The following is a 26,866-nucleotide window of genomic DNA, read 5'->3' as shown; positions in this document are numbered from 1 at the left end:
CAGCAGAGCGCCAACATGGGACCTCTCTACGGTGCTGAAAGTATTCCTCTCCGCACTTTGACCTACTAGAAGAATGCTAGGACAAGTGACTCTCACTGAAAGGGGCTTTTCTGAGGATTGGTTAGCTACAGTGGGTTCCCTTTGGTGCTTTAATAATACTGAGGCAGAAGGTATGACTGAAGTTTATATAATGATGGACCATTGTGTTTCCTGTTTCAGGTGGGAGGAGCTCAGATGCTGCCCTGGAAGACTTATTCGAAAATGAGTTGGGTACCTAACTCTGTTTTCTATTTTAATGGAAACTGCAATCTCCTTAAGTGGTTCTAAAGGCGAGTTTTTTTTTTTTTCCTTAATGTATTCTGTGCAATAAGATGATAAGCCTTCTGTGTGCATCAGCCCCCCTAATACTTACCTGAGACCCATCTCGATCCACCGATGTTGCACAAGAGCCTCGGCTGTCTGGGACTCTCACTCATTGGCTGAGACAGCAGCGGGCACCATTGGCTCCCGCTGCTGTCAATCAGTCAGTGAGCCAATGAGTGGAGATGTTAAATTCCAGAGTTGCTGCCATAACCCTGGTATTTTTCTACACGGCCAGTGGTCCATTTTAACTTAAAAGTAGGCCCAGCGGCGGATTCACCACGGGATCCTTTTAATGGGTGGCTGGAGAGTCGGCTCTGCGTTACTTTAACTGAAATTGTGCGGTCGTGCAATGCTTTACCCAAATAAAAGTCATGTCCTCTTTTTTTTTTTTTTTTTTTTTTTCTCCCTACAAATAGCTTTCTTTTGGTGGTATTTGATAACCTGTGCGATTTTTATTTATTTTTTTTCCTCTACAAAACAAAAAAAGAGCAACAATTGTGGGAAAGAAACAACAATTTTTCACTTTCTGCTATATAAAATTCCCCCCAAAAAATGTTTTTTTTTTTTTCATCCTTTTAGGCCAATTTGTATTCTGCTACATTTTTCATATTTTTAATAAAAAAAAATCCTAATAAGCATATTTCTCTATTGTTCATTGATGGACGCTGTCTCTGATCTTCATATCAGTAGGGTTATACTGTCCCCTAGAGGAGTAGGACACTAGGCAGAAAAATGTTCTAGCTACGCCTATGGACAGTCCCAGGGGGTATACCCTCTCTCCCTGCTATAGGATTTTACTTTTAATCTGCCTAGTCAGGAGTAAGGACCTAGTTCCTTGCTGGGATCTCTGGTCCTAGCAAAGTTTTTTTTTTTTTTTTTATTCTAGTTAGCTTTTTCTCCATATTTCTTTTTCCTGTGAGATCTACAAGCAACTAAGCCAAATCTGGGCGACAGGCTGCATATAAAGATCCAGTGGTCACCGCAGCCTGCACTAGGTCAGCCGTGACATAGTCCAACTGGACGGGGGCTGGCCCCGTGAGTTAAACATCTCGCCAGGTTGCATACGACCGGGTGTAGGCCCGAGTCGCAGCGTTCCTATTGGCCGACAGCCCCCCCCACTTTGGTGGAGAAAGGTTCTGTCTGGAGATGGCGCCTGCCTGTTCCTCGTATGGCGAGTAAATGTTCCCCCCCCCCCTGGCGGATTTTGGAGGGGACGCGGCTCCCTCCCTAGGACGGTCAGACCCTCACAACCCCAGGTTCCCCTCTGTCCTGGTGGGTCCTCAGTAGCTCGGCATGCCAACCTAAGGCCATTTTGCGGTGGATTTGTAATAGGAATCACTGGTAGCCATGTTTCAGGAGTTCCTGGAGGCCTATTTTCGTGGAGTCCCTCCCTATACCCTAGTGCTGATCCTCAGATCTTTCTTTCTGGACTGAGACGGCTGCAGACACGTGCTGTGCAGACGTTCTGGGCCTCCTGGTGTAGTGTGGTGTCTCTCTTCCCCCCCCCCCCCTCCCCCATTCAGGATAGAGCTGTCATTTTGCTATATGAAGGGCGGGAAGTGGTTAATGGTTTTTCAGGTGGCTATAATCTTGTTGTTCTGATGAGTCCTATGTTGCCTGGTTGGCTATGGTTTAGCCTTAGGGAATTATTTTTCTGCTGTTCCTACCTCTCATTTTTATGGCACTGCTTTGGGACGTCCCTACTGATATGAAGATCAGAGACTGTGTCCGTCAATGAACGATAGAGAAAATTAGATTTTTGTCATACTGTAAGATCCTTTTCTCTGAGTTCATTGATGGACGAGTACCCGCCCCTCTATTAGAGTTGGGTTGGTGTTGTCTCTGACACTGCTTTGATACAAAACTGACATCCTATAGCAGGGAGAGGGAGTATACCCCCTGGGACTGCCCATAGGTGTAGCCAGAACTTTTTTCTGCCCAGTGTCCGAATTCTGAAGTGGGCATTATAACCCTATTTGTATGAAGATCAGAGACTGCGTCCAGTCAATGAACTCAGAGAAAAGAATTTACGGTAAAACAAAAATCCAATTTTCCTTTTGGTTTGTGCAAAAGTTATCACATCTAAAAAACTAGGGGAAAGATTTGTTACATAGTTTGTGAGGTCAAAAAGACATAAGTCCATCCAGTTCAACCTATGATGTGTGTGTGTGTGTGTGTGTGTGTGTGTGTGTGTGTGTTAGTACATTGTATACCCCTGTATGTTGTGGTCTTTAAGGTGCCCATCTAATAGTTTTTTGAAACTATCGATGCTCCCTGCTGATACGACTGCTTGTGGAAGCGAATTCCACATCCTTACTGCGCTGACAGTGAAGAACCCCTTTCGTATTTTAAGGTTAAACCGTTTTTCCTCTAGTTTTAGTGAGTGGCCACGTGTCTTATTGTATTCCCTTTGTTCCTTATGCTAGGGTCCTCACCAGCCACCTGCCATAGTCCTGTGTGCAGAGATGAGATGATGGGTGGGCTACCATCTACTCCTCTTCATTAGTCGTCCGAGAAAGAAATGTATCCGGAATGTAACATTGAGTGCAACCACAAACTCCGATCCATCACATTTCTATGGAGAATTTCATTGCTCCTGGCTGTGTCAGGTTATGTTCAGCAGATTCAGTACTTGCAAGGATACTCTGGACTGGAGCGCAGCGGGGGCCGGGGGCGGGGCAGTGCAGCCTGCAGCGGCCCCAATTAATGCAGTGGCCCAGCTGGCAATGCGAGCAGGGGCGTGTGATGTCACGCCTTTCATGCACGTCAACGTAATTGATTACGTCGACGCATCGTTGCAGCACTATATCCCCCCCTCAAGCGTCTCTTCTCCAGAGAGAATAAGTTCAATGCTTATCCTCATAGCCGACGCCCTTCATTCCCCTAATTATTTTTGTTGCCCTTCTCTGGATCCCAACTGTCCACCATTGCAATTTCGGCAGTTCTGGAAGCATTTGTGTCCCGGGTGGAGGTGGCCTTGAGAGGGCGAGGTGCGCAGAAACTATCTCCACCTACCCCCTGCCTCATCTGATGTCTCGGATTCGGAGTCTGACTCAGCTGTTGCAGACGTGGGTCTCCCTGCCGGGACTGTTACCACCTCAGATAATGAGAATGACATTTCTACCTCCCCTGCTGAGCAATATACAGGTGCTGGTGGATGCACTGGTTGTTTCTGCGTGACACCCTGCAATTTGGAGGACGCAGCGCCTGGGGAGCAGGTTGCGTTGGCACTCACATGCCATCTGGAGCGGAAATTATTTTTCCCTTCCCAGCTTATTTTGCTAGCATGCTGATAAAAGAAGGGGACCGTCCGAGACGTGGTGTCTAAGCTGCTGCTAGACATTACCCTTTTGAGGTGTCTCTGGTAAAGAAGTGGACACTACCACCTAAGGTGGACCCACCGGTCTCCAGGCTGAGTAAGGCTACCGTTAATCCAGTGGAGGAAACTCTGTCCTTTAAGGACCTGGGGGATAGGATGACGGAGGCTGTCGCCTGTGATCTGTACTCCGACGGGCTCTGCACTGAGAACAGTGTTCAAGATTGCCCTTGCCATGCAGACTGACTGATGGCCAGAGTTCCAACGCCGTGACTTGGTGAGGAGCAAGTCCCTCCTGCCTTGGGGGAGCTGTTGGATCAGGGGCTGCAATTTGTTTGCGATGCCGCGCTGAACGCGGCTCCTTTTTATTGGGTCACCTGTAGGTTTTGGCAGTGGTTATCCGGCGTATACTTGGCTGAAGTGTTGGTCTGCGGATCAAACTTCTAAGAAGGCCTTTTCAGGGGGACCGCCTGTTTGGCGCTGCCCTGGATGACTTTTTTTAAGGATCTCGCGGAGGGAAGTGTACTTTTCTTCCACAGGCTAACAAGGGTAAGGACCCTCGTCATAGGCGGGGTCCCTCCTTTTCGGCTCAGTTTCTTCATTCCTCGTGGAGAGTCGATGAGGCAAAGTCCTTCAAGACTTCCTAATGTGGCTCCAAGTGACCCTGGTCTGGCAAACAAAAGATCGTTTTTTTTTCCAGACCTGCGGACAAGGCCTACTCAACCTGAAGGTGCGTCCTCACCTGTATATGGGGTGGGGGGGACGTCTTTGCCGATTCTCGGACCTGCGGCGGGCCCGGATCCCAGACAGCTGGGTTCAGGAGGTCATGCTGTCCAGTTGTAAGATCGAGTTTTGATCCATTTCTCGTAAGGTTTTCCCTTCCAATATACGTCTGCATCCGGATCGCTTGCTGGCGCTCTATGGGGCAGTACAGGATCTGGTTCAACAAGGCTTGACCTAATGGCCCTGGATGGTTCCGAAGATGGTATTGGTTCGCACAATGGTGGATTCCCTACATCAGGGGGATTCCTAGCCTCCATAGACATCAAAGATGCCTACCTTCACATCCCGTTATGTGCAGGACACCAACAGGTTCTCCATTTTTGCCGTGAGAGAGGGACACTATCGGTTTGTGACATTACCATTTGGTCTCGCCTCTGCTTCACAAGGTGTTTGCTCTGGTCCTGGCGCTGTTGCAACAGCGGGGTATATCAGTCCTGGGTTCCTGGCCGATCTGCTTCTCCGTGTGGAGTCCCCTACTGTGCTGACGACAAATTTGGAAGTCACCATGAAAACTCTGGGTGAGTTTGGGTGGATTACGTCCCTGGTCCCTGACTTTGGACTGGTCCTCAGCCAGGGTGTTTCTCCCTCTGGAAAAACTCTTGAAACTTTAGACTGCGGTTCAGCTGTTGCTGTCCAGCACATGGTCGTCCCTTCGAAACTGCATGCAAGTTCTGGGACTGAGGGTGTCCTCTTTCGTGGCCGTCCCTTTGGCTCCATCCCTTACGAGGATTCTCCAGAAGGCAATCCTTCTCAAATGGCACTAGAATCCAAACTCTCTGGACATTCGGATCCAGCAGAGCCACGTAACCAGGGAGTCCCTGATCTGGTGGCTTCGGTCCAAGCAGGAAATCCTTCCTCCCTTTTATACTGGACAATTTTCACCACGGATGCAAGCCTTTCCAGGTGGGGAGGATGACCTGAATCCCTTCCTCGGCAGGTTCTCTGCTCAGGGAGTATGGTCCCTGGAGGACTCCAGGTTATTGATCAATGTCCTGGAGCTGAGAGCAACACTCCTTTGCTTAGTTCACTGGACCGGGCACCTTGCAGCTGTCCAGTGCGCATTCAGTTGGACTACGCCATGAGCATGGCTTATGTCATTCACCAAGGGGGTACGAAGGGTGTCCTTGCGGCCTTGGAAGTGACAGGCATTCTAAGTTGGGCAGAGTGCCTTGTTCCAGCTCAGGTTCCAGGTGTGGAAAATTGGCAGGCGGATTACCTCAGTCGACAGGCTTGGATGCAGGGGAATGGTCCCTACATCCGGAGGTGTTCCAGCAGTTGTGCCTTAGTTGGGGCACTCCAGATGTGTATCTGTTGGCGTTGCATTACCAGGATAGTGCAGAGGTTTGTGGCCCGCTCCCGGGACCCTCTGGCATAGGCCACTGGTGGCACCATGCTGTCAGTATCAGCTGCTGTCTGCCTTTCTTCCTCTCAAGTTGCTGCCAAGACTTCTTCGCAGGATCAAGGCGGAAGGGATTCAGGTCATTCTCGTGGCTCCGGACTGGCCTCGCCGAGCTTGGTACGCCAACTTAGTCAGGCTAGTCGCAGACGCTCCTTGGAGACTTCCTCTGAGGGAGGATCTATTGTGTCCAGGGACAATCTTCCGTCCTGCTTTATGGTCGCTGGCTTTGTCGGCTTGGCTGTTGAAAGCCAGGTGCTGAAGGACAGAGGATTGTCTGCTTCAGTGACTCCCACTCTGCTTAAAGCGAGGAAAGCGACTTCTAGGATGATTTATCATTCTACGAGAAGGTCATATATTGCGTGGTGTGAGTCTCTGGGTTCCCCCTCGCTTTTGCTCGGTGGCCCGGATCTTTTTTTTTTTTTTTTTTTCCGGTGGCCCGGATCTTGGCTTTCCTTCAATGGGGAGTTAATCAAAAGTTGGCCTTGAGTACTATCAAGGGTCAGGTTTTGGCTTTGGCAATTTTCTTCCAAAGGCCGTTGGCCTCCCGTTACCTGGTGTGTAACTTCTTCCACAGGGTGCAACATTTGGTACTTCCAGTGCAACCTCCGTCACCAACTGGGGACCTTGATTTGGTGCAGTCGGTTCTTCAAAGACCTCCTTTTGCAACTATTCGGGGGTTTCCCCTGCCTAACACTTCTGCACGCAGGGTGGCGACATTGTCATGTTGTTCTCCCTATATGTTGGTTCATGGAGACAAGTGGTACTTCGTCCGCATCCGTCCTTCCTTCCGAAGGTGGTTTCTAGTGTTAACTTGAACGAGGACATTGTATCACCATCTTTGTGTCCTAAGCCCAAACATCCTAAGGAATGTGCACTGCATACTCTGGATATAGTTTGGATAATCAAGGTGTACTTGGCGAGTCTTTTCGTAAGTCAGATTCGCTCTCTTTACTCACGGATGGCCCAAGAAAAGGGCTGCCTGCGTCTGCTGCGACTATTTCCAGATGGATCAGACAGTGGTGCAGGCTTATTTAATTAAGGGTCAGATTCTACCTTTCCCTGTTTCGGCGCATTCTACTCGGGCGCTTAGTGCTTCCTGGGCTTTTCGCCATGCAGGCATCTGGGCTTCAGGTTGCAAGGCAGCTACCTGATCGTCTGTTCGCCCCTTTACCAAATTTTAAAAGGTGGATGTGCTGACATCTGCGAATGCCTCCTTTTGGCTGCAAAGTTTTGCTGGCTGCTGTTTGGAGGGCTTTTTGGCTTTCCTTGAGGGTGTTTCAGGTGGGCCTCATCTTGCTGTTCTGATAAGACCTATGTTGCCTGGTTGGCTATGTTTCGCCTTGGGGACTTGTTTTTCCTCTGAGGTTCCCACCCCTCATTTTATGGCACTGCTTTGGGACGTCCCTACTAATATGCATGAACTGCGTCCGTCAATGAACGATAGAGAAAACTGGATTTTTGACTTACTGTAAAATCTTTTTCTCTTAGGGTCCTTTTCACACGGCCGCTCCGTGTCTCCGCAAATCATCCCATCTGTTTGCGGATGATTTGCGGACATAATGTAAGTGAATGGCATTGCGGATGTCAGCGGAATACCATCCGCTGACATCCGATTTCCTTCCTTTCAGTTCTGTTCCGTTTTTTCGAATGGAACAGAACCCTATTTTTTCTTCCGTGTAAAAAAACGGAAAGGAAGGAAAATCGGATGTCAGTGGTATCATCCGCTGACATCCGCAGTGCCATATACTTACATTATGTCCGCATATCATCCGCAAACGGATGGGATGATATGCGGGCACACGGAGCGGATGACAGAAATGTCATCCGCTCCGTGGAAAAAAAAAAAAGTCCCACAGCGGACCTTTCACACGGAGCGGCTGTGTGAAAGGACCCTTAAGTTCATTGACGGACGCAGTACCTGCCCCTCTATTTTGAGTTGGGTTGGTGTTACTTCTCTGACACTGCTTTTGATACAAAACTGACATGCTATGCAGTAAGAGAGAGGGTGTACCCTCCGGGACTGCCCATAGGCGTAGCCAGAACTTTTTTTCTGCCTAGCGTCGTCCTACTATAGGGTGCAGTATAACCCTACTGATATGCATCAGGAACTGCGTCCGTCAATGAACTTAAGAGAAAAGGATTTTACAGGTAAGTCAAAAATCCATTTTTTTTTTTCCCAACAAAAAAAAAATTGAGTTTATAAGACTGCTGCGCAAATATGGTGTGACATAAAGTATTGGAATGATCTCCATTTTATTCTCTAGGGCTTTAGGGTCTCTGCTAAAAAAAAAAATGTTTGGGGTTCTAAGTCATTTTCTAGCAAAAAAAATACTGATTTTAACTTGTAAACAACAAGTATTAGAAAATGGCTTGGTCCAAAAGTGGTTAAACAAAAAAAAAAAAAAAACCCCAAGACTTTAATATCGCTTTATATTTAGGGGTGAATATTGCCCCTTCAGAGGAAAAAATGTGTCAATTGAACTGTTCGTTGAACTTCATAATTAGTGGGCTGCAGTCCAGGACCATCGGAAACCTTGGTTAGAAAGAATGGCAGTATACAAGTTGGATATTCTACCTTGTTGCTTGTATCTATATATCAAACGCTTCCTATAGCACATCCACAAGCTTTTTTTTCTGGTCCTTCCAATCTAGCCTACTCCAGTATCTTTGGCTGAATTCTTTGGCTAGGTTCTGACATGGCATTTTAATAATGTGGAAGATCAGGGAAGAAGGGGAACATATAGCGAGTGTGTATCATCGCTGCTCTTAGGCTGCATTCACACTTGAGCGTAGCGTTTTTTACCGCGATTTTACCACGATTTTTTCAGGCGTTTTTCATTGACATCTATCAAAAACGCTGGTAATCAGCCCAAAAAGAAGCTCATGTACTTTTTTTTAGCTACAGGCAATTTGCAAAACGCTCAGATGTGAACAGGGGCCATTTAAATGAATGGGGTTTTACTTGTTGGGCGTTTTGGAAGCGTTTCTTTTGAGCGTTTTTGGAGCTGAAAACGCCCAGGTGTGAATGGAGCCTTAAAGTATGTGATTCCTAATACTAGGCTGCTGCTGATCTAAGGCAATGTAATCCTTAAATAAGTAAATAGTGTAAATATCAGCGCTGCTCTAGATAACAAATAGTATTACTGATAAAGTGTCAAGTGTAAATCCACAATCAACAATAATAAATAATCAACAATTCATGACATTGATAAATGAATAATTTATTTATTAATTTATCTTGTTCATGAATTGTTGATTGCGGCTTTACACTTGACACTTTATTAGTAATACTATTTGTTATCTAGAAGAGGGAAACCTCCTCATAGTGTATGCAATAATATCCACAGATTGTATTTATCCAGGTTGATGGCTCCATTCTTTTCAGCTTCAGCATTTTTAATGGATCTTTCTAAAAATGGGCTCACTACATAGGGAATTACCTCTTAAAGCGGAGTTACACCCAAAAGTGAAACTTACACTTTAAGCACTCCTCATCCCCTTACATGCCACATTTTGGCATGATATATATATTTTTTTTTTTTTTGGGGGGGGGGGGGGTGGGGAAGTAAGTACCTATTTTTGACAGGTACCCGCTCCCACTTCTGCTCGGGCTGCTAGAGCAGAAGTTCTCCCCTTCCCCCTTCCTTCGGGCGACCACATCACTGGATGTCTGTGTTTATAAACCGCTTGCTAACCGTCAACAGTAATATTACACGGCAGGTCGGCTCCCCTGGGTCCAGCGACATAGACCTACGTCACTGGACTGCTAGTAAATCCGGGGGCGCGGGAGTCCGGCCACGGGAGGAGCTGCTCCGATTGCCGCCTTCCTCCCCCGATCATCGGGGAAATGGTGAGAAGACCCGCCGGCTTATGTAAACATAGTGGCAGAAGTGGTATTGGACAACCAATACATTACTTGCCACTCCATTCTTTGGAACGGTCATGTCGGATTTCGGATTCTCCCTCATAATGAAATATCTCCATTTCGAAAACCATGAAGAATTTGATTACATTTATTTTTACATTATAATTTCAGGTTTCAAACTTTATCATACCCGGGATGTCTATTAGACTCTTGTTTGGGCAGATTTAAGTGAGTTATTCCTAAGAGCCGGTTCACACTGAGGCGATCCGACTTCGAGGGGCGACCTGTGAAGCTGTGCACCGCGACTTGATGGGACTTCACATAATGGAAGTCTATGCAAGTCGCTCCCAGGTCGCTCCAAAGTAGTACAGGAACCTTTTTCTAAGTCGGAGCGACTTGTGTCGCTCCTATAAGAACGGGTCCTGTACTAGTCAATGGCGAGCGACCGACCGCGACTTGTCAGGCGACTTGGTCGCCTGACAAGTCGCGCTAGTCTGAATGGGGTGTAAGAATTACAGGCCTAAAATATAAAACGGATTTCCATGCAAAACAATGAACCGCTTTTTAGCACAAATATTCTGACATAATCAGACCACCAGGGAGGTTAAATACCACCAAAAGAAAGCTCTATTTGTGTGACAAAGATTATTAACATTTCATTTTGGTACTGCGCAATTGTTATCCAAAGTGCGACAGCACTGAAAGCTGAAAACTTTGGTCCGGGCAGGAAGGGGGTGAAAGTGCCTGGTATTGAAGTGGTTAATAACTAATATAATGTGTAGGCTAATTTTAATCTGACATTATATGGAAGTTCTTCAAGTTTTTAACACCTTTTTTGTTTTTCCTCCTCTAGGGAGACAGAAGGGGTCCCAAGCACAGCTATCCGAGAAATTTCTCTTCTTAAAGAGCTCAGTCATCCGAACATAGTCAAGTAGGTACATTTTTTTTTTTAATTATAGAAACATCCCACATTTTTTAATTTACTAAAAAAAAAAAAAACCTGACCTTATTTTTCAGTCTTTTCAGTCTCAGCTGTATTGGATTGATCTTATGTACCCGTGCTCAGTGAAGTGCTTGCTATGTCTGAATTTTACCAGCTTAATCTAGCCTGTTCCCTTCTGTTTTTAATAATAAATTTGCCCGCTTGCCTAGACAGACAGCTTTTGAATGTTAGGTTGCCACTCAAAGCATTGCAAGTGTTGTATTGTATTCAGAATCTGTCTGATGTGAACAAGACTTTTTAACAATAAGCAGTAGTTGCAGTATTTTACAGATTTCTGATTACATTTGCGGTGCCCTTTGAAGAGTGATCTATGGTGGATCACTCTTCAGAGGGCATTGAACAGATGGTGAGGAGGTGACCTTTGTCAACCCCTAAAAACCTACACAATATGCATTGGGCTTGGCAGCAGGGTGGTCCCGTTCAGGTGAGTGGGTTGCTATCAGCAGGAGGTACATCCCTGTCAGCTGCTTTTGCAGCTTAAAGGGGAGGAAGTTGTAAAGGAGGGCTTACCAACACAGAACAAAACTGCAGAAAACAACTTCTAGCTTTTTTGCTTTCTGAGTCCGAGGCCCACAAAATAGCCACACACATTTCCAAAGAAGTATAGCCTTTGCTACTGCTAGGTTTCTGTCTTGCTCTATTTCACTGCTAATATCGCCAGTGGCTGGAAGGAAAGATGAAAAAACCATTCCAGTTTACAAAGCAGCACTTAAATCCTGACAAAATACCTTACCAGCTCTAGAATAGTGGTGTTTTAATTAACTGCTTGCTGACATTGTGCACATATCACAGCACAGTTCTTTTTTTATGTAAACTAGTCTTTTTTATATATTTTTACTCTGTGTTTGACCTGCCCCTGAATCTGCTATTTAAAGCGCTAAACACGTGAGCTAAACGTAGGTTTTGGAACCTCAAAGCTATACGTACAGGATGATATCACAGAAAACATATGGCAAATAAAGTGTAGTTCTGACTTTGTTATTGATGTGATTTTTAGGCTACTGGATGTAATTCACACAGAGAATAAACTCTACCTCGTATTCGAGTTTCTTAACCAAGATCTGAAGAAGTTTATGGATGGCTCCACTATCACAGGAATCCCACTGGCTCTTGTTAAAGTGAGTTTTCTTCTACTGAAAACCTAAAAACTATGTGGTTTGTCTGACATGTTCCTAACTGCTCTTTCATTTCACATTTTCAAACTTTGATTTCTGTTGCCAAAATTAAGTTGTAGATTTAAGAGTCAACTCCTAATTTCATATGAAAGGGAACATGGTGTAATGAGAATATAAAGATTGTGTGTTACACACTCATAAGTTTATAAGTTTTACTCAAAAGTTATGACAAAATTTAGTTTTGAAAATGAGCTTGAAATCCGCATTTTTTTTTTTTTTTCTTCTTCTTCCTTTTTTTTTTTTTTTTTTTTTTAATTTTTTTTTATTTTATAGTGTATATGGCTTTTAGATCCCAAACAGAACTCCTTTAGTAGGTTGTAAAGGTCAACAATTGTTTGGAATAAATTGCGTTTGAAATGTCATGTGCTAATAGTCACACAATGTATAGTTATGTGTGTGTGAAATGCAATCTTAGGGACCCAGTGTTTTACAGATGTACTTGGCGATTCACTTGCGTCAGAACACAAGAGCAAGTGAAGCCCAATTTCAATAAATGGTTATGTACTAGAAGGAAGAATCTAGTCCTATCATAGATGGTATAATACTGCAAACAAAATTCCGTAGCACAGTTCATACCTCCACATGGTGGCGTGCATTTTGTCAATGAGTTAAAAAAAAACACTAGTGGCGTAGCGGTAAAGACAGCAGTGTCCAGCAAATAGTTCATTCTAAACGGGCTTAGTGCTACATACTGTTTTTTTGTGTGCACAACATATAAATATATAAATAAAAAAAAAAAAAGCAGTTAGCTGAAAACTGAAAGCCACAATCTTTGTCATTTTCTGTACCCAGCTCATTAGCTCAAGCTGAAACTTACACACACATACGTGAAAATGTAGGAGGGATCAATCCCTTAGACCGCTCCATCCAAGGTTCTGGTCTGGCAAATTGAGCCTCAAGACATTAAACATTTACCTTTGGTATCTTTAGAAGACCCATAATGCTCTAGGATTTAAGATTGTGTTAAATGTGTTTTTGTAAACTGTGTGTGTGTTTATGTACAGTACATTTACAGTGTGTAATATTTTATATACTCATGCACACATCCATCATTTAATAACCTTTACTGACCCTCTTGGGTATCTAGGGAAATCAGTGGCTACCTAGTTCCTAGTTGGTGACTCCATTTATTTAAACATTTTCAGAAAAAGGACAGGAAGGCTGGGCCTTGTACTAAATTACTGTCATGGCCAGATTTCCCTAGTAAAAAGGTTTAGGTCTACTTGTATTGCACTGCCTGCAAGGTTTCTTTTGTTAGGGTTACAATTGATTCTCTGTTTTTTTTTTCATTCTATTCTGAAATGTTTTATTATGTTTTCAGAGTTACCTGTTCCAGTTATTGCAAGGCTTGGCATTCTGCCATTCACACCGTGTTCTACACCGTGACTTGAAGCCGCAAAACTTACTCATCAATTCAGATGGAGCTATAAAGCTAGCAGACTTTGGCCTTGCCCGGGCCTTTGGGGTGCCTGTGAGAACCTACACGCATGAGGTAAGTACTGTTTATCCTTTTGACTAAGAAGATTAGAAAATTAATCCAACACTACCTTTCTATTCATGACGACAATGTCATATAGAGAAAATATTTTCTTTTTTTTTTTACCGAAGAAGTAGTTCAGAGTCTAGTTTTTGCTCAGGTTTTCTGTGGAGCAGTTTGTAACCTAGTAACAAGAACAAAAATGTGATGTATTTTTTGCATTAAACTTCTTTAGTTTAATAGTCAGTCTCTCCTTCTCCCTAAGAGAAAATGTACCCTTGCAGTGAGTGCACAGCTCAGTGTAAAGTCTGAACAGGCAGATAAAGCTGAGCATGATCCTGCGGAACTGGCTGACATTCGGTCAGTTTGTACAGCTGCAGTCTAACGGCTGGCTCCTGTCGAACAGGCAGGCTGGAAAACTAGCACCTGACCAGAGCTGATCAGTGTGTTCTGGTGGGGGAGATTGCTGCACTAACTGTTTGTGTTAGTACAGCAATCTGTCTTTTTTTTTTTTTTTTTTTTTTTTCTTGACTGTTGGGTTGAACAAAAAAGTGTGTACCCAGCTTTAGAACACTTTAACAACAGAAGAGACATTGTACAGTATGTCTCTTCTGTATTAAAAAGCCTGCCTGTTCATATTGTCAATGCTGTGAAGTTTTTACTTATGGAAATTACTGTCAATTGTCCTTTTTTTATCAGGTGGTCACCCTCTGGTACAGAGCTCCAGAAATTCTTCTTGGCTGCAAGTACTACTCAACAGCTGTAGATATATGGAGTCTGGGATGTATATTTGCAGAAATGGTATGTATGTTTCCAAATAAATCCCCCTGATTCTGTTGCAAAATTGCTTGTATTAAAACAATGTAATGGCTGTATAGTATTTAGCTGATTAGGCCACAGCTTCATTGCTGTACTACAGTGTATTGTGTTTTGATGCACTTGAGCTCCTCTTCAATAGATAGCTAAAATGTGACTTCATATAAAAGTACAAATTGTGTTTTAAAAGGTTTTGTCCATATTTATTTGGCACAATTTTTCATCATGTTAAGTTATATGGTTGCTAGTTACCTGCCAATTCCAAGTGTGAGATTTAATTGATTTCTGTAATGAAAAGCTTTATAGCAGTATGTGCTTATTGGCTTTTATACTTAATGGCAACTCTTTACAGACGGGCAGCTGATAGATCTAAAATTAGACAAATATTTGATCACCGTGGATGAAAAACACAGGACTGCAATCTTCTGAGATTTGAAAGATGTTGGTACAGAATGAAGGCCTTGTCTGTTTCACATAGTGTGACTAGAATGTGGTTTTTATATTCTAGCAGTGACCCAGTGCTTCCTTTGCCTAAGGGTTGGGAGGGCTCAGCCGACTGTGATCAAGCTTTCGTACTAAGCTCTGCTGATAAAGGAATGTGCCTAAAGCAGGCAGTTGTGATGCACCTTAAGGGACATGCGGAAGTGCCTTATGATTAGTGAAATCATTTTAATAGTCTTGTGGCTGCTATGAAAATAGCATACTAAATAGCTACCAGAAAGTGTAAAGATGGCCAGCATTTGTAGATAAGTAGGCCATAAAATGGCAATTGTGTCATCAGTTTCAGCAGGAAGTCTATTGTCCTTTCTTGCCATTGATAAATGCCTAAATGTATCCCGATTATGCATGGTTCCCAAAATAAAACTTTCTTTTGGTTTAGGATAAGGGTAAGTGAATCCCATACACTGTCCATTAATTGTCTGCGTGCATGGGTCATGTATGACTAGCTTTCGTTACTCTGTTTTACGCAGAAGGTATAATTGCCTTAAGGTTGTGCAATTTTTACTGGATGCCAGCTACAATAGTGCAGGTAACCTGTGGTTGCACAGTACAGAAGGTATTCTTTGATTTATTTTTTTATGGGAAAATGTAGCTCTTTGTGTATATTATGATATTATGTTTCATTTATGACTGTTGGCACTGTATATTTAGAAAAGGCTGGCTGGAGGTTGTATACATTCATTAAATAAATTGCTTCCCTGCAGCTCAAGTAAAATAAAGCAACTCCAGCTGCTATACTCACTCTACCTATGGCTCTGTGCCCCCACACTCCCAAATCCATTGCTGTACTTGCCCAGATACATTTAACCCACATCCTATGAGCTCCAGGGCATCAAGGTGGTATGTTATGTGTAAATAAAGGGGAAGTTTAGGGCTATGACAGTGTGTCTCCTGTTCTCAAGTGTATTTTCCAAATAAATCCTTTGGTAAGTTGACCTTCATTTGGAAGACAGCAGTGCAACTGTAAATTAAGTCTATCTTCTTTTGTGTTGTAGATCACCCGAAGAGCTTTGTTCCCAGGGGACTCAGAAATTGACCAGCTTTTCCGTATTTTTCGCACACTGGGAACTCCAGATGAGGCTTCTTGGCCAGGCGTTACTTCGATGCCAGATTATAAATCCACTTTCCCCAAGTGGGCTCGGCAAGACTTCAGCAAAGTGGTTCCACCGTTGGATGAGGATGGCAGAAATCTTTTAGCTGTAAGTTGCAAAAGCCATTATCTTCAAAATGCAGTTCTAACTTGCTGTCTGTTTCTAAAGTATTTTAGTTATCATTGCAGAAACTTTAAATACTTCAGAAATCATTCGCAGAAAATGTGTAGTATCAGTGCACAAATAGGACTTCTCTCTAGAGATGTCTTAATATACATTGTATACCCCTGCTGCTTTTGTAGAACAAAGTACATTAAAGCGCAGTTCCACTCATTTATTTAAGATACAATAAATCAAATTCCCACCCCCATTTCATTGTGAAATAACTTTTTTTTTTTTTCCTTCTAAAAACCTTTATCTTCTGGAGCGCTTCCTGCTCCCTCCGCCTATTACGTCATTAGGCGCTTCCCATTGACACCTGGGATATCGGCTTCATGTATCCCAGTAGTCCATGGGAGTCGCCTAATACCAAAATCTTTCGCTATTTCCTGACCGGAAATGATGCGAACGGGAGGAGTTGCTATGGCAACATGTCAGGAGGAAGGAGCGCTGCGCAGCGGAGTTACTGCGCAGGCGCGAGATCGGGAGGTGAATGCTGTGAAGCCAGCTGCACTTATCCTGGAAAGAGATACAGGAAGGCTTCAGATGCCCACAGTGGACATGGACCCTGCCAGCTTCCGCGATCAAGGTATTTATTTTATTAAAGAATAAAGTGGAAGGACTACTTGTATATAAATATAATTATACATACATACACACAGTGCCTTGCAAAAGTATTCGGCCCCTTTGAACTTTGCGACCTTTTGCCGCATTTCAGGCTTCAAACATAAAGATATAAAACTGTAATTTTTTTTCTAAGAATCAACAACAAGTGGAACGAAATTTATTGAATATTTCAAACTTTTTTAACAAATATAAAAAAGTGAAAAATTGGGCGTGCAAAATTATTCTGCCCCCTTAAGTTAATACTTTGTAGCGCCACCTTTTGCTGCAATTACAGCTGTAAGTTGCTTGGGGTATGTCTCTATCAGTTTTGCACATCGAGAGACTGAAATTTTTACCCATTCGTCCTTGCAAAACAGCTCGAGCTCCATGAGGTTGGATGGAGAGCGTTTGTGAACAGCAGTTTTCAGTTCTTTCCACAGATTCTCGATTGGATTCAGGTCTGGACTTTGACTTGGCCATTCTAACACCTGGATATGTTTATTTGTGAACCATTCCATTGTAGATTTTGCTTTAGGTTTTGGATCATTGTCTTGTTGGAAGACAAATCTCCGTCCCAGTCTCAGGTCTTTTGCAGACTCCATCAGGTTTTCTTCCAGAATGGTCCTGTATTTGGCTCCATCCATCTTCCTATCAATTTTAACCATCTTCCCTGTCCCTGCTGAAGAAAAGCAGGCCCAAACCATGATGCTGCCACCACCATGTTTGACAGTGGGGATGGTGTGTTCAGGGTGATGAGCTGTGTTGCTTTTACGCCAAACATAACGTTTTGCATTATTGCCAAAAAGTTAGATTTTTGGTTTCATCTGACCAGAGCACCTTCTTCCACATGTTTGGTGTGTCTCCCAGGTGGCTTGTGGCAAACTTTAAACAACACTTTTTATGGATATCTTTAAGAAATGGCTTTCTTCTTGCCACTCTTCCATAAAGGCCAGATTTGTGCAGTATACGATTGATTGTTGTCCTATGGACAGAGTCTCCCACCTCAGCTGTAGATCTCTGCAGTTCATCCAGAGTGATCATGGGCCTCTTGGCTGCATCTCTGATCAGTCTTCCCCTTGTATGAGCTGAAAGTTTAGAGGGACGGCCAGGTCTTCGTAGATTTGCAGTGGTCTGATACTCCCATTTCAATATTATCGCTTGCACAGTGCTCCTTGGGATGTTTATAGCTTGGGAAATCTTTTTGTATCCAAATCCGGCTTTAAACTTCTCCACAACAGTATCTCGGACCTGCCTGGTGTGTTCCTTGTTCTTCATGATGCTCTCTGCGCTTTAAACTGACCTCTGAGACTATCACAGTGCAGGTGCATTTATACGGAGACTTGATTACACACAGGTGGATTCTATTTATCATCATTAGTCATTTAGGTCAACATTGTATCATTCAGAGATCCTCACTGAACTTCTGGAGAGTTTGCTACACTGAAAGTAAAGGGGCTAAATCATTTTGCACGCCCAATTTTTCAGTTTTTTATTTAACAAATTTGAAATATCCAATAAATTTCGTTCCACTTCATGATTGTGTCCCACTTGTTGATTCACAAAAAATTACAGTTTTATATTTTTATGTTTGAAGCCTGAAATGTGGCAAAAGGTCGCAAAGTTCAAGGGGGCCGAATACTTTCGCAAGGCACTGTATATATGTGTGTGTGTATGTGTATATATAATATATATTGTAGAATTATAAAAAGAGTGTAGCGCTAATATTGAACATAAGTAAATAATACAATAACAATAAATCATCCAGAGGGATGGGAGAAGAGTGCCAAAGGAAAATTATAGTGAATAAAGTCCCAGAAAGCAATCAAGATAATGTTGAAAGTCCAAAACGAATCCAAGTAGAAATAATGTGATAATGGTCCTTCCTGTGACATCCAGGGAATTGTGTAGATTGGGGACACCACAGTGCACAAGTAAAGGGAGCAGCTTACCAGAGCGCCATGGCTACTCAAATGAATGAGAAAGCCTCGCCAAGCAAAAGGATGTTTCACATAAACCTCAAACTCCAAGGGAAAGTGGATAGCGCCATGGAAGGGTCAGTTCCTCATAATCACTCCGTGATGATCAAATGGGTGTATGGAGGAAAATAAAACAAAGGACCATAGCGTAATCCCATCAACACATATACAAAATCTATTAAAAAAACTACTCAATGGTAACGATACAAGCAGGCACATAGAATATGGCAGCTGAAGATCCGACCGCGGCGTCCCGCGTGTATCCAGTCAGCATAAAAAGCAGTAGGCCGGCTAAGTAAGGGGGCGTGTGGACGTTGCGTCTGGTGTCGCTAGGACGCTACATCCTTTTACATCCTTTTGCTTGGCGAGGCTTTCTCATTCATTTTGAGTAGCCATGGCGCTCTGGTAAGCTGCTCCCTTTACTTGTGCACTGTGGTGTCCCCAATCTACACAATTCCCTGGGTGTCACAGGAAGGACCGTTATCACATTATTTCTACTTGCATTCGTTTTGGACTTTCACCATTATCTTGATTGCTTTCTGGGATTCACTATAATTTTCCTTTTGGCATTCTTCTCCCATCCTTCTGGATGATGATTTATTGTTATTGTATACTTATGTTCAATATTAGGGCTACACTCTTTTTTATTATTATTGCATTATTGATCACTGTCTGTAGATCTTGTGTTAGCTGCTTTTTTTCACTTGTTACCTATTTTTTCACATATTTATTCATCACTTTATAGCGCAGAAACACCCCTTTGCATATGCATATGCATATATATATATATATATATATATATATATATATATATATATACATATACACATACACATACACACACACCATAGTAATGTTACAAATAAAGTGACTAAAATTGCAGAGTATTTAAAAAAAAAAAAAAATGATTTGGGGGGACTGGAACTCCGCTTTAATGTCCAGAGTGTTTCTAAATGCATTCTCTCCATTGTGCTTTTCATTGTTCATGTACGTCTTTATTTAAACTTTGTAAAATGAGAAATAATTAAAGTGTCTGTAAAGCCAAAACTTTTTTTTTTTTTTTCTTTTTTTCTTTTTCTCTTATTTTGAGATAGTGGGGGAAGTATTTAAAACTACGGCTGCAACTAACGATTATTTTCATAATCGGTTAGTTGGTCGATTTGTTTCAATGGGATGATAACCTTAAACATGAGGTGTATCATTTCGTTAATATGTAGTTAACATGTAAAGTTTCTATATTACCACTATCTATATACAGTGGCAAATATAAATAACCCACTACAGTATATGGTTAGGGAGCAAAATCTCCAAACCACTCTGAGAATAACAGACAGAAGAGATATCCTGTATATACTATTAGAGCCTGAATTTGGTAAATATCACTCAGATCAAATTTTTTATTTAAAGACCATTTTTCCGATTTTCAGACAGAACTGTAATATGTTATGTATGACAGACTCCCTTGTCAGAGGCCGGTGAACCTGATTAAAGCTACCTGCGCCTGCTGTCACTTATGCTGGCCATACAAAAACAATGTCTTCGTTCACAAATTTTTAAAGCTGAATGTTAAAAGCAAATAAAATTTTCAAACGACATTCTTTCATACAGTGAATGTACAAAGATTTTTCGGATGAATATTCTCATCCAAAAATCGATACGTATATGACCAGAATTAGGCTTGATTCACATCTATGCAGTTTGCTTTTTTTTTTTTTTTTTCTAAATCTTTATTTTATTTTCACAATTTGCAAGGTACAAACACAACAAGACAAAGTGTAAAGCGGAGTAATCAACAAGAAAATGCAGCTTGCATGAATACATAACAATGCTTATAAAGCAGATGGAACTTGAAAGACCTTGGCATATAAGACAGGTTTATCATATTGTAGACTGTGCCTATTGGCCAAACAGAGGCGAACCTCAACCAACCCCTGCACCACTGGCAGGGCCCGGCCCCGGAGAAAGTCCTCCGGAGGGGCCCCTCATAACCAGGGCCTCCAGTAAACCTAATCACCATGCATAGTTGCTGTTGTTACTGCATGTTGAAAAAATGAAAGCAGCAAACACAGAAAGCAAGAAGAAAAACAAAAAGAACAAACCCAGGCCTCAGAGGGGCCGGGAAAAAAAAAAAAAAGAGTAGTAGAAAGAAAGAAGAGAGAGAACTAAGCAGCCTAGAGGAGACACGGCCATAGAGGAAGCAGTGCCATAAGGGGGAATCTCTGGGTCCTAAACAATGATACACGCCCCCCGGATCCCACCCCCAGTAAACTAATCATTAGGGATCTCTTCCGAGTAAAACATCCACCCCGTCCAAGTATCCATGAAATGAGACTGCTTCCCTTGTAGGGTCAGGACCCTCCTTTCAGCCTCCATATATGCAGTTTGCTTTTGATCTGTTTCTGCAGTGCTTTTTGCACATGTGATTTGTGTTTTGCATTTTATATGCTTTTATTTTAATGGCCAATTGTTGGGCAGATTTTCTGCTGATTTTCTGCAGCTTCTCCATTTAAGTCTATTAAACTAAAAAAGCAAAATACAATTTTGCGTTGAAAAAAGTCCATGACCCTTTCCAAATACACAGCGGCTGAAAGCATAGATGTTAACGTGTCCCATAGGAAACCAATGTTAAATGAACTGTAGTGCGTTTCTGCAAAAAGCATCAAAATTGCATAGGTGTGAACCAGGTTTAAGACTTTCAGTAGCAGCAGCATGCTTTTTTTTTTTTTGCATTACCTGCCATAATGGGGTTAAACTAAAATGAGCCCTTTATAATGCAAAAAGAGAAGATAATCGCTACTATAAAAGGGGTTCATTTATACTGTGAAACAGTGAAAGTAATATATATTTCTTATATCCTATATATAATAATGAATACACACAGAAGTAGGATATGTGGGCATTTTAACTGGGAGTCAAACATGAAGCTATATGAAGGGTGATGTAAATCATTTGTATTAAAGTAGTACTAAAAGCTGAGACTTAGACTCTCTAGGTGGAGATGCTGATCTTTTAAAGTGATATTATTTTTATCTTTTTTTTTTCATGGCTCTGATCATTTTAAATGCACACTGGTAAAAGTTTACTTTTAAGGCCATGTTCACATTTGACATGCAATTGGACATGTCAAATCGGAGCCAATTGCAGGTAACAGCACCATCCGAATCGGTGCGATGCTGACTTTGCGGCGCCGCACCAATTACCAAAAGTTTCTGTACTACTTTTGGCGATTTGTGGGGGTGCGATTTCCATAGACATCTGTGCAGCAACCCACGCAGATGTCTGTGAAGTCGGATTGAAATGGTGCTTAACTCGATGTGGGCTAAATGTAATTGTAATGCCCTATATTACCTCCAGTCTATCAGCCTTGACCTTCTCTGGGTTCAGATGCTGATCTTCCCTGCACAGAGTCTTTAAAGTGATATATATTTTTGTGATATATATTTTTATTATTTAAACAACAAACATGTTCTACTTCCCTGCTCTGTGCAATGGTTTTGCACAGAGCAGCCCTAATTCTCCTCTTCTGGGATCCCCCACAGACCGCTTCTGGAGTGCCCCAATAGCAAGCTGCAAAGTATATTATAGAGTGCCCCTATAGCAAGGTAAAAAAAAAAACTTCTGCCTTTTTATAACGACTCACTTCCTGCCCAGGACTACATGTCCCATGAGGCATTGCTTCTCACACAGTCACAAGTTCTCAGGCATTTACTGACATGTATGGAGGGTGTATTGAGCTATAGGTGTGCTTCACTGTATTTCCTGATATATGTAAACAAATAATGCATTCTGTATGCAGGCCAACTAATCGACTGACCAACTAATCGATTATGAAAATAGTTGACAATTCTTTTCATATTCGATAAGTTGTTTCGGCCCTTATTAACTTCTTGCCATCCGCGCTATAGCCGAAGTACAGCTACAGCGCGGACTCGAATTTCCGGGAGGCCGTCTTTATACGGCCTCCAAGAGACAGTCTCCCCACGAGCGCGCATCGGGGAAAATCTGTGTTGGCCGTGTCCCTTGGACACAGCCAATCACAGATCGTGGTAAATGGCCAATCACAGCGGCTATTTACCACGTGATCGGCCCATGCAATGAGAGATGATCTCATGTAAACATAAGAGATCATCTCTCATCGCCAGCGCTTCTTCCTCACACGGAGACTGCAGTGTGGGGAAGGAGGAGAGCCGATCAGCCGTCGGGGACACAGTGGAATGTAATCAGGTCACTGATCACCAGTGCCCTGATTACTGCAGAGTTAAAAAAAAAAAAACAATGTGCCCCCCATCAGTGCCCACAATCAGTGCCCATAGTGCTGCCAGTCAGTGCCTGCTCATCTAGGCACTGATGAGCACTGACTGGCAGCACTATGGGCACTGTGTGGGCACTGATGGTGCTGCCCATCAGTGCTACCCGCCAGTGCCCATCAGTGCTACCCGCCAGTGCCCATCAGTGCCGCCTCTGTGCCCAGCAGTGCCGCCTCTGTGCCCAGCAGTGCCGCCTCTGTGCCCAGCAGTGCCGCCTCTGTGCCCAGCAGTGCCGCCTCTGTGCCCAGCAGTGCCGCCTCTGTGCCCATCAGTGCCGCCTCTGTGCCCATCAGTGCCACCTCTGTGCCCATCAGTGCCACCTCTGTGCCCATCAGTGCCACCTCTCAGTGCTCATCAGTGCCGCCTATCAATGCTCATCAGTGCCGCCTATCAGTGCGGCATATTAGTACCTCCTCATCAGTGCCACCTCATCAGTGCCCAGAAGTGCCACCTCATCAGTGCCCATCAGTTCAGCCTATCAGTGAAGGAGAAAAATTTATTTATTTTCAAGATTTACTCGCAGAAAATAAAGAAACTTTTTTTCTTTTTTTTTTTTTTTGTAAAAAAATAAAAAACCCAGAGATGATTAAATACCACCAAAAGAAAGCTCTATTTGTGTGAAAAAAAATTATAAAAATGTCATATGGGTACAGTGTAGCATGACTGCGCAATTGTCATTCAAAGCGTGAGAGCACTGAAAGCTGAAAATTGGCCTGGATGGGAAGGGGGTGAAAATGCCGTGTAGGCAAGTGGTTAAAACCCTGTCGTGCTTTCTTTGCTGTTAGCGTCTCATCTGAAAGAGAGAAACTCCATCTTAGATAGTTGTTATCAGGCCATAGTGTATGTCCCCAATTTGAAAACCTCACCTACTGGTCCAGTGAAACTCTAAAATGTTGCATTTCCCATCACTTTCTGTATCAGACAGTGGTCATCAGGACAGAGTGAGTGAATCTCCACAGGGGGAACAGACTGTCATAAAAATCTGGCAGGAGTTCTAATCCTTCTCTACTCTATCAAAGACTAAACAGAAAGCTGATAGCTTAACAACTCGTATGTAGTCTTTACCTAAAGCTGTGACATAATGGTATTACTTTAATTGACAAGCCTCAATTGGTGCTCAAAACATGGTGTTCATTAGATGCCAGTGTGTGTATCCATGACCAAGTGGTTTATGGCTTTAAAGGTGACCTCCTGATTTTAGTGAAGTTTAAATGGGTCATTTCGACCAAGCTGGTCCAAACAAACTACCGTATTTACTTCACTAAGAGATTCAGCGGCAGGATGGGCATTTACTGTCCCACTGCTGGAACAAAATAGTCGGTCTGAGCGGTGCTCATACTTTCACAGGGAGATTTTGTATTTTATGATCGAAAACAAAGCTTCCTCGGATTGGCTGAGGTGGATGGATCATGGAGAGTGAAGCAGAGATAAACGCATGGATTTTACCCTGCCTGCTTTGTAGAGGCAGGGCTTTTTAATTTTCCGATCTGATATCATACTAAAGGAAGAACATTGCTTGTTTTTACTTGCGGAAAACATTTAGGCTAAAAAGTACTGTAAGTCAGGGTTGCAGACACAATTATACTTTATATAGACTTAAGTACTAAGTAGTGTGTATGTGGTCCTCTAAATTGTGGCTTTGTTTTTTCTAAACGTTTTTTTTTTTTTCCTTTTAGCAAATGCTACAATATGATTCCAACAAGCGGATCTCTGCTAAGGCTGCCCTATCGCATCCTTTCTTCCGTGATGTCAGCAGGCCTGCTCCACATCTTAGTTAGACTATTGGCATATAAAGAAACCTAATATGTAATGGAAAGGCATTGGTTGCTTCGACATGTAAAACGGGGCTTAATTTGAATGATAGTGTGTCATGCCCTGCTATTTATTACCCTATACTGCAGTGTCCATCCAAACAGCCATTGGAAGGACTGATTTTTGTACAGAAGACTGACAAGGTATTTTAGACACTGCTAGTATGCCCACTTCCAACTGTTTTTTTCATGTTTTTTTCCTATAATTGAGCAATACAGACTTTTTATTGTTCCTAAAACTCTGTGCATTTTATTTGTGTAAACTAACTTGTAACAGTGCTGCACTGTAAAAATGTCATGTACCACAAACCTCGTAGCCTAGACACATTGGAGTGTATTTGTTAAAAAAAAAAAAAAAAGGCACACAACAGTTTGCCCAATGACAGTGCATATGCACTCAATCATTCCATGTGAATGGAGCAAAAAAAAAATGTTGTAAGGCTATTACCTGTGCAGGTAAAATGTTTGTTTTTCATGGATTTGAAACCGAAAATACTGCATTTGGCCACTAGATGGGATTTACAGTTTTAAAGCCCAAATCTGCAATTTTTTTCCCCATGCAATGGGGCTGTGCCTGCACTGCATGGGTCAACTGCTTGTTTTTCTAGGGGTGACCGCAACATTCATACTTGCCTGATCCACTGATCCTCCGGAAAACCGGACTTCCCTCTACAGTCCAATGGTGGACTGTTCCTATGTCTGAGCGTGCTGACACCATATACAGTCCATTTCAAGAGCGCGGGGTTGCTAGGGCCTGTCTTATGTGGGAAGGATTGCTGGGTCAGGTAAGTATATCTTTGCTGTCCTCTCCCTTAGAACAAAACAAGCAGTTAACCTGTGCAGTGTGGGGACAAAAAAAATGTTGCTATGAGTTCTGCTTTAAATGCATGAAAACATTTTGGCCTGCACAGGCAGTGGCCTAATACCACTTCTCTTTTGCCCGATTCGCACATGAATTTACATGCATGCTCAATGGGCAAATTGCTATGCAAATGTTTTATAAATACACACCACAATGAAAATCTGCCTACTCTATTTTTCTAATTGGGCTGTTTTAGACCTATTCAATATCTTATTTTACTCCACAGAGAAACAGATTATTAAACAAGCCAAGTGAACTTAAAAATTTAATTTGTAGTCATTGTACAGCACCTTATTTTTGATCACCTTTTGGTTTAAAGCTACTAAAAAAAAAAAAACCGGTAAAACCAGTTTATTTTAGTTATTGAAATCCAACTCTCCAATTTGGTGCTTTTCCAACAGTAATTGTTACCGTTTCTGGGTATATTTACATGACACATTTGAGTTGGACTTACTGTAGCCATTATGGGAGCTGTCTTCTTTTTGTATTTGTGTATCTCTTCTCTTGGGCCAACATTGTACATAAATCACAAGACATACCCCATCATTCTATTTTAATGTTTGTTTGCAGTTTAGAATGTTCATGTTAGACAAAATGTGGGTTCCTGTTTTTTAATATATTGAAGTCTGAGTGAGTTTCACATGTCTAAGGCTACTGCAAATTTGTCAGATTCTGGGACAATGGCTGTTTGCATTTCTATGTGACTCATTTCCTGAAGTTAGTGTTCTCCTGCTGTTCAGTCCAATGATAAACTAAAGAGACTGTGTATGTGCAGCTTTCCTTCTTGAAGTTGACCTCTCATTTTTTAAGTAAATGGTATAGCGCAGACACAACTTTTGTGACTCTTGCGAACACTGAATATCAAACTTTTTTTGGGTGAGGTGGGGAATAGTTCTTAACCTCGTAGTCTTTTTTTTTATTGCAGCCTTTTTGTCCTAACCTAGCGTCGCCCCCTTTATTTGTGTCCTGTGGACTACTGTCACCAGGATAAAGCAATGGGAAATCCCAAATTATACAATTGTCAAACAAGCTAGGGGTAAATTCTACCAACAGAGACACTTGTTCTGGTGACTTCTGCCTAAGAGGGGATTTCTGTTCATTTTCACTGCACAGATTGCAAAAAACAATTCGGCTCTATTCACATTAGCGCTTCTGCACAGTCACATGATTTCCAGTGCGACTTTGGAGTGGCTTTTGGTGCGGCTTTAATCTGACTTTACATTCTCTGGATCAAAGTCGCACCAGAGAAGTGCAGGCACATTTTCAAAGTCCATGCGACTAAGTCGCACCAATGTGAACGGGTGCCATTGAAAAGGTTTTGACTTGTCATGCGAATTTGATGTCCAAAGTCGCATG

At 42.6% G+C, this 26,866-nt stretch overlaps 1 protein-coding gene across 1 annotated transcript in view; it reads left to right on the top strand.

Annotated features, from left to right (window-relative positions):
* The window catches only part of CDK2 (cyclin dependent kinase 2), a 36,419-nt gene extending 11,607 nt beyond the window's left edge, over positions 1–24,812 (top strand). The window contains exons 2-7 of the mRNA XM_082246887.1: positions 10,580–10,657; positions 11,727–11,847; positions 13,226–13,396; positions 14,081–14,182; positions 15,694–15,897; positions 24,514–24,812. Coding sequence (XP_082103013.1) covers positions 10,580–10,657; positions 11,727–11,847; positions 13,226–13,396; positions 14,081–14,182; positions 15,694–15,897; positions 24,514–24,615 — 778 coding nt within the window. The 3' untranslated portion in view covers positions 24,616–24,812. The remainder of the gene's footprint in view (positions 1–10,579; positions 10,658–11,726; positions 11,848–13,225; positions 13,397–14,080; positions 14,183–15,693; positions 15,898–24,513) is intronic.
* The last annotated feature ends 2,054 nt before the right edge of the window (positions 24,813–26,866 follow it).

The sequence above is a fragment of the Pelophylax lessonae genome (assembly GCF_965119305.1).
Source record: "Pelophylax lessonae genome assembly, chromosome: 2".
NCBI lineage: Eukaryota > Metazoa > Chordata > Amphibia > Anura > Ranidae > Pelophylax > Pelophylax lessonae.
Note: the sequence above shows the minus strand (reverse complement) of the source record. Positions and strands in the feature narration are given on the sequence as shown.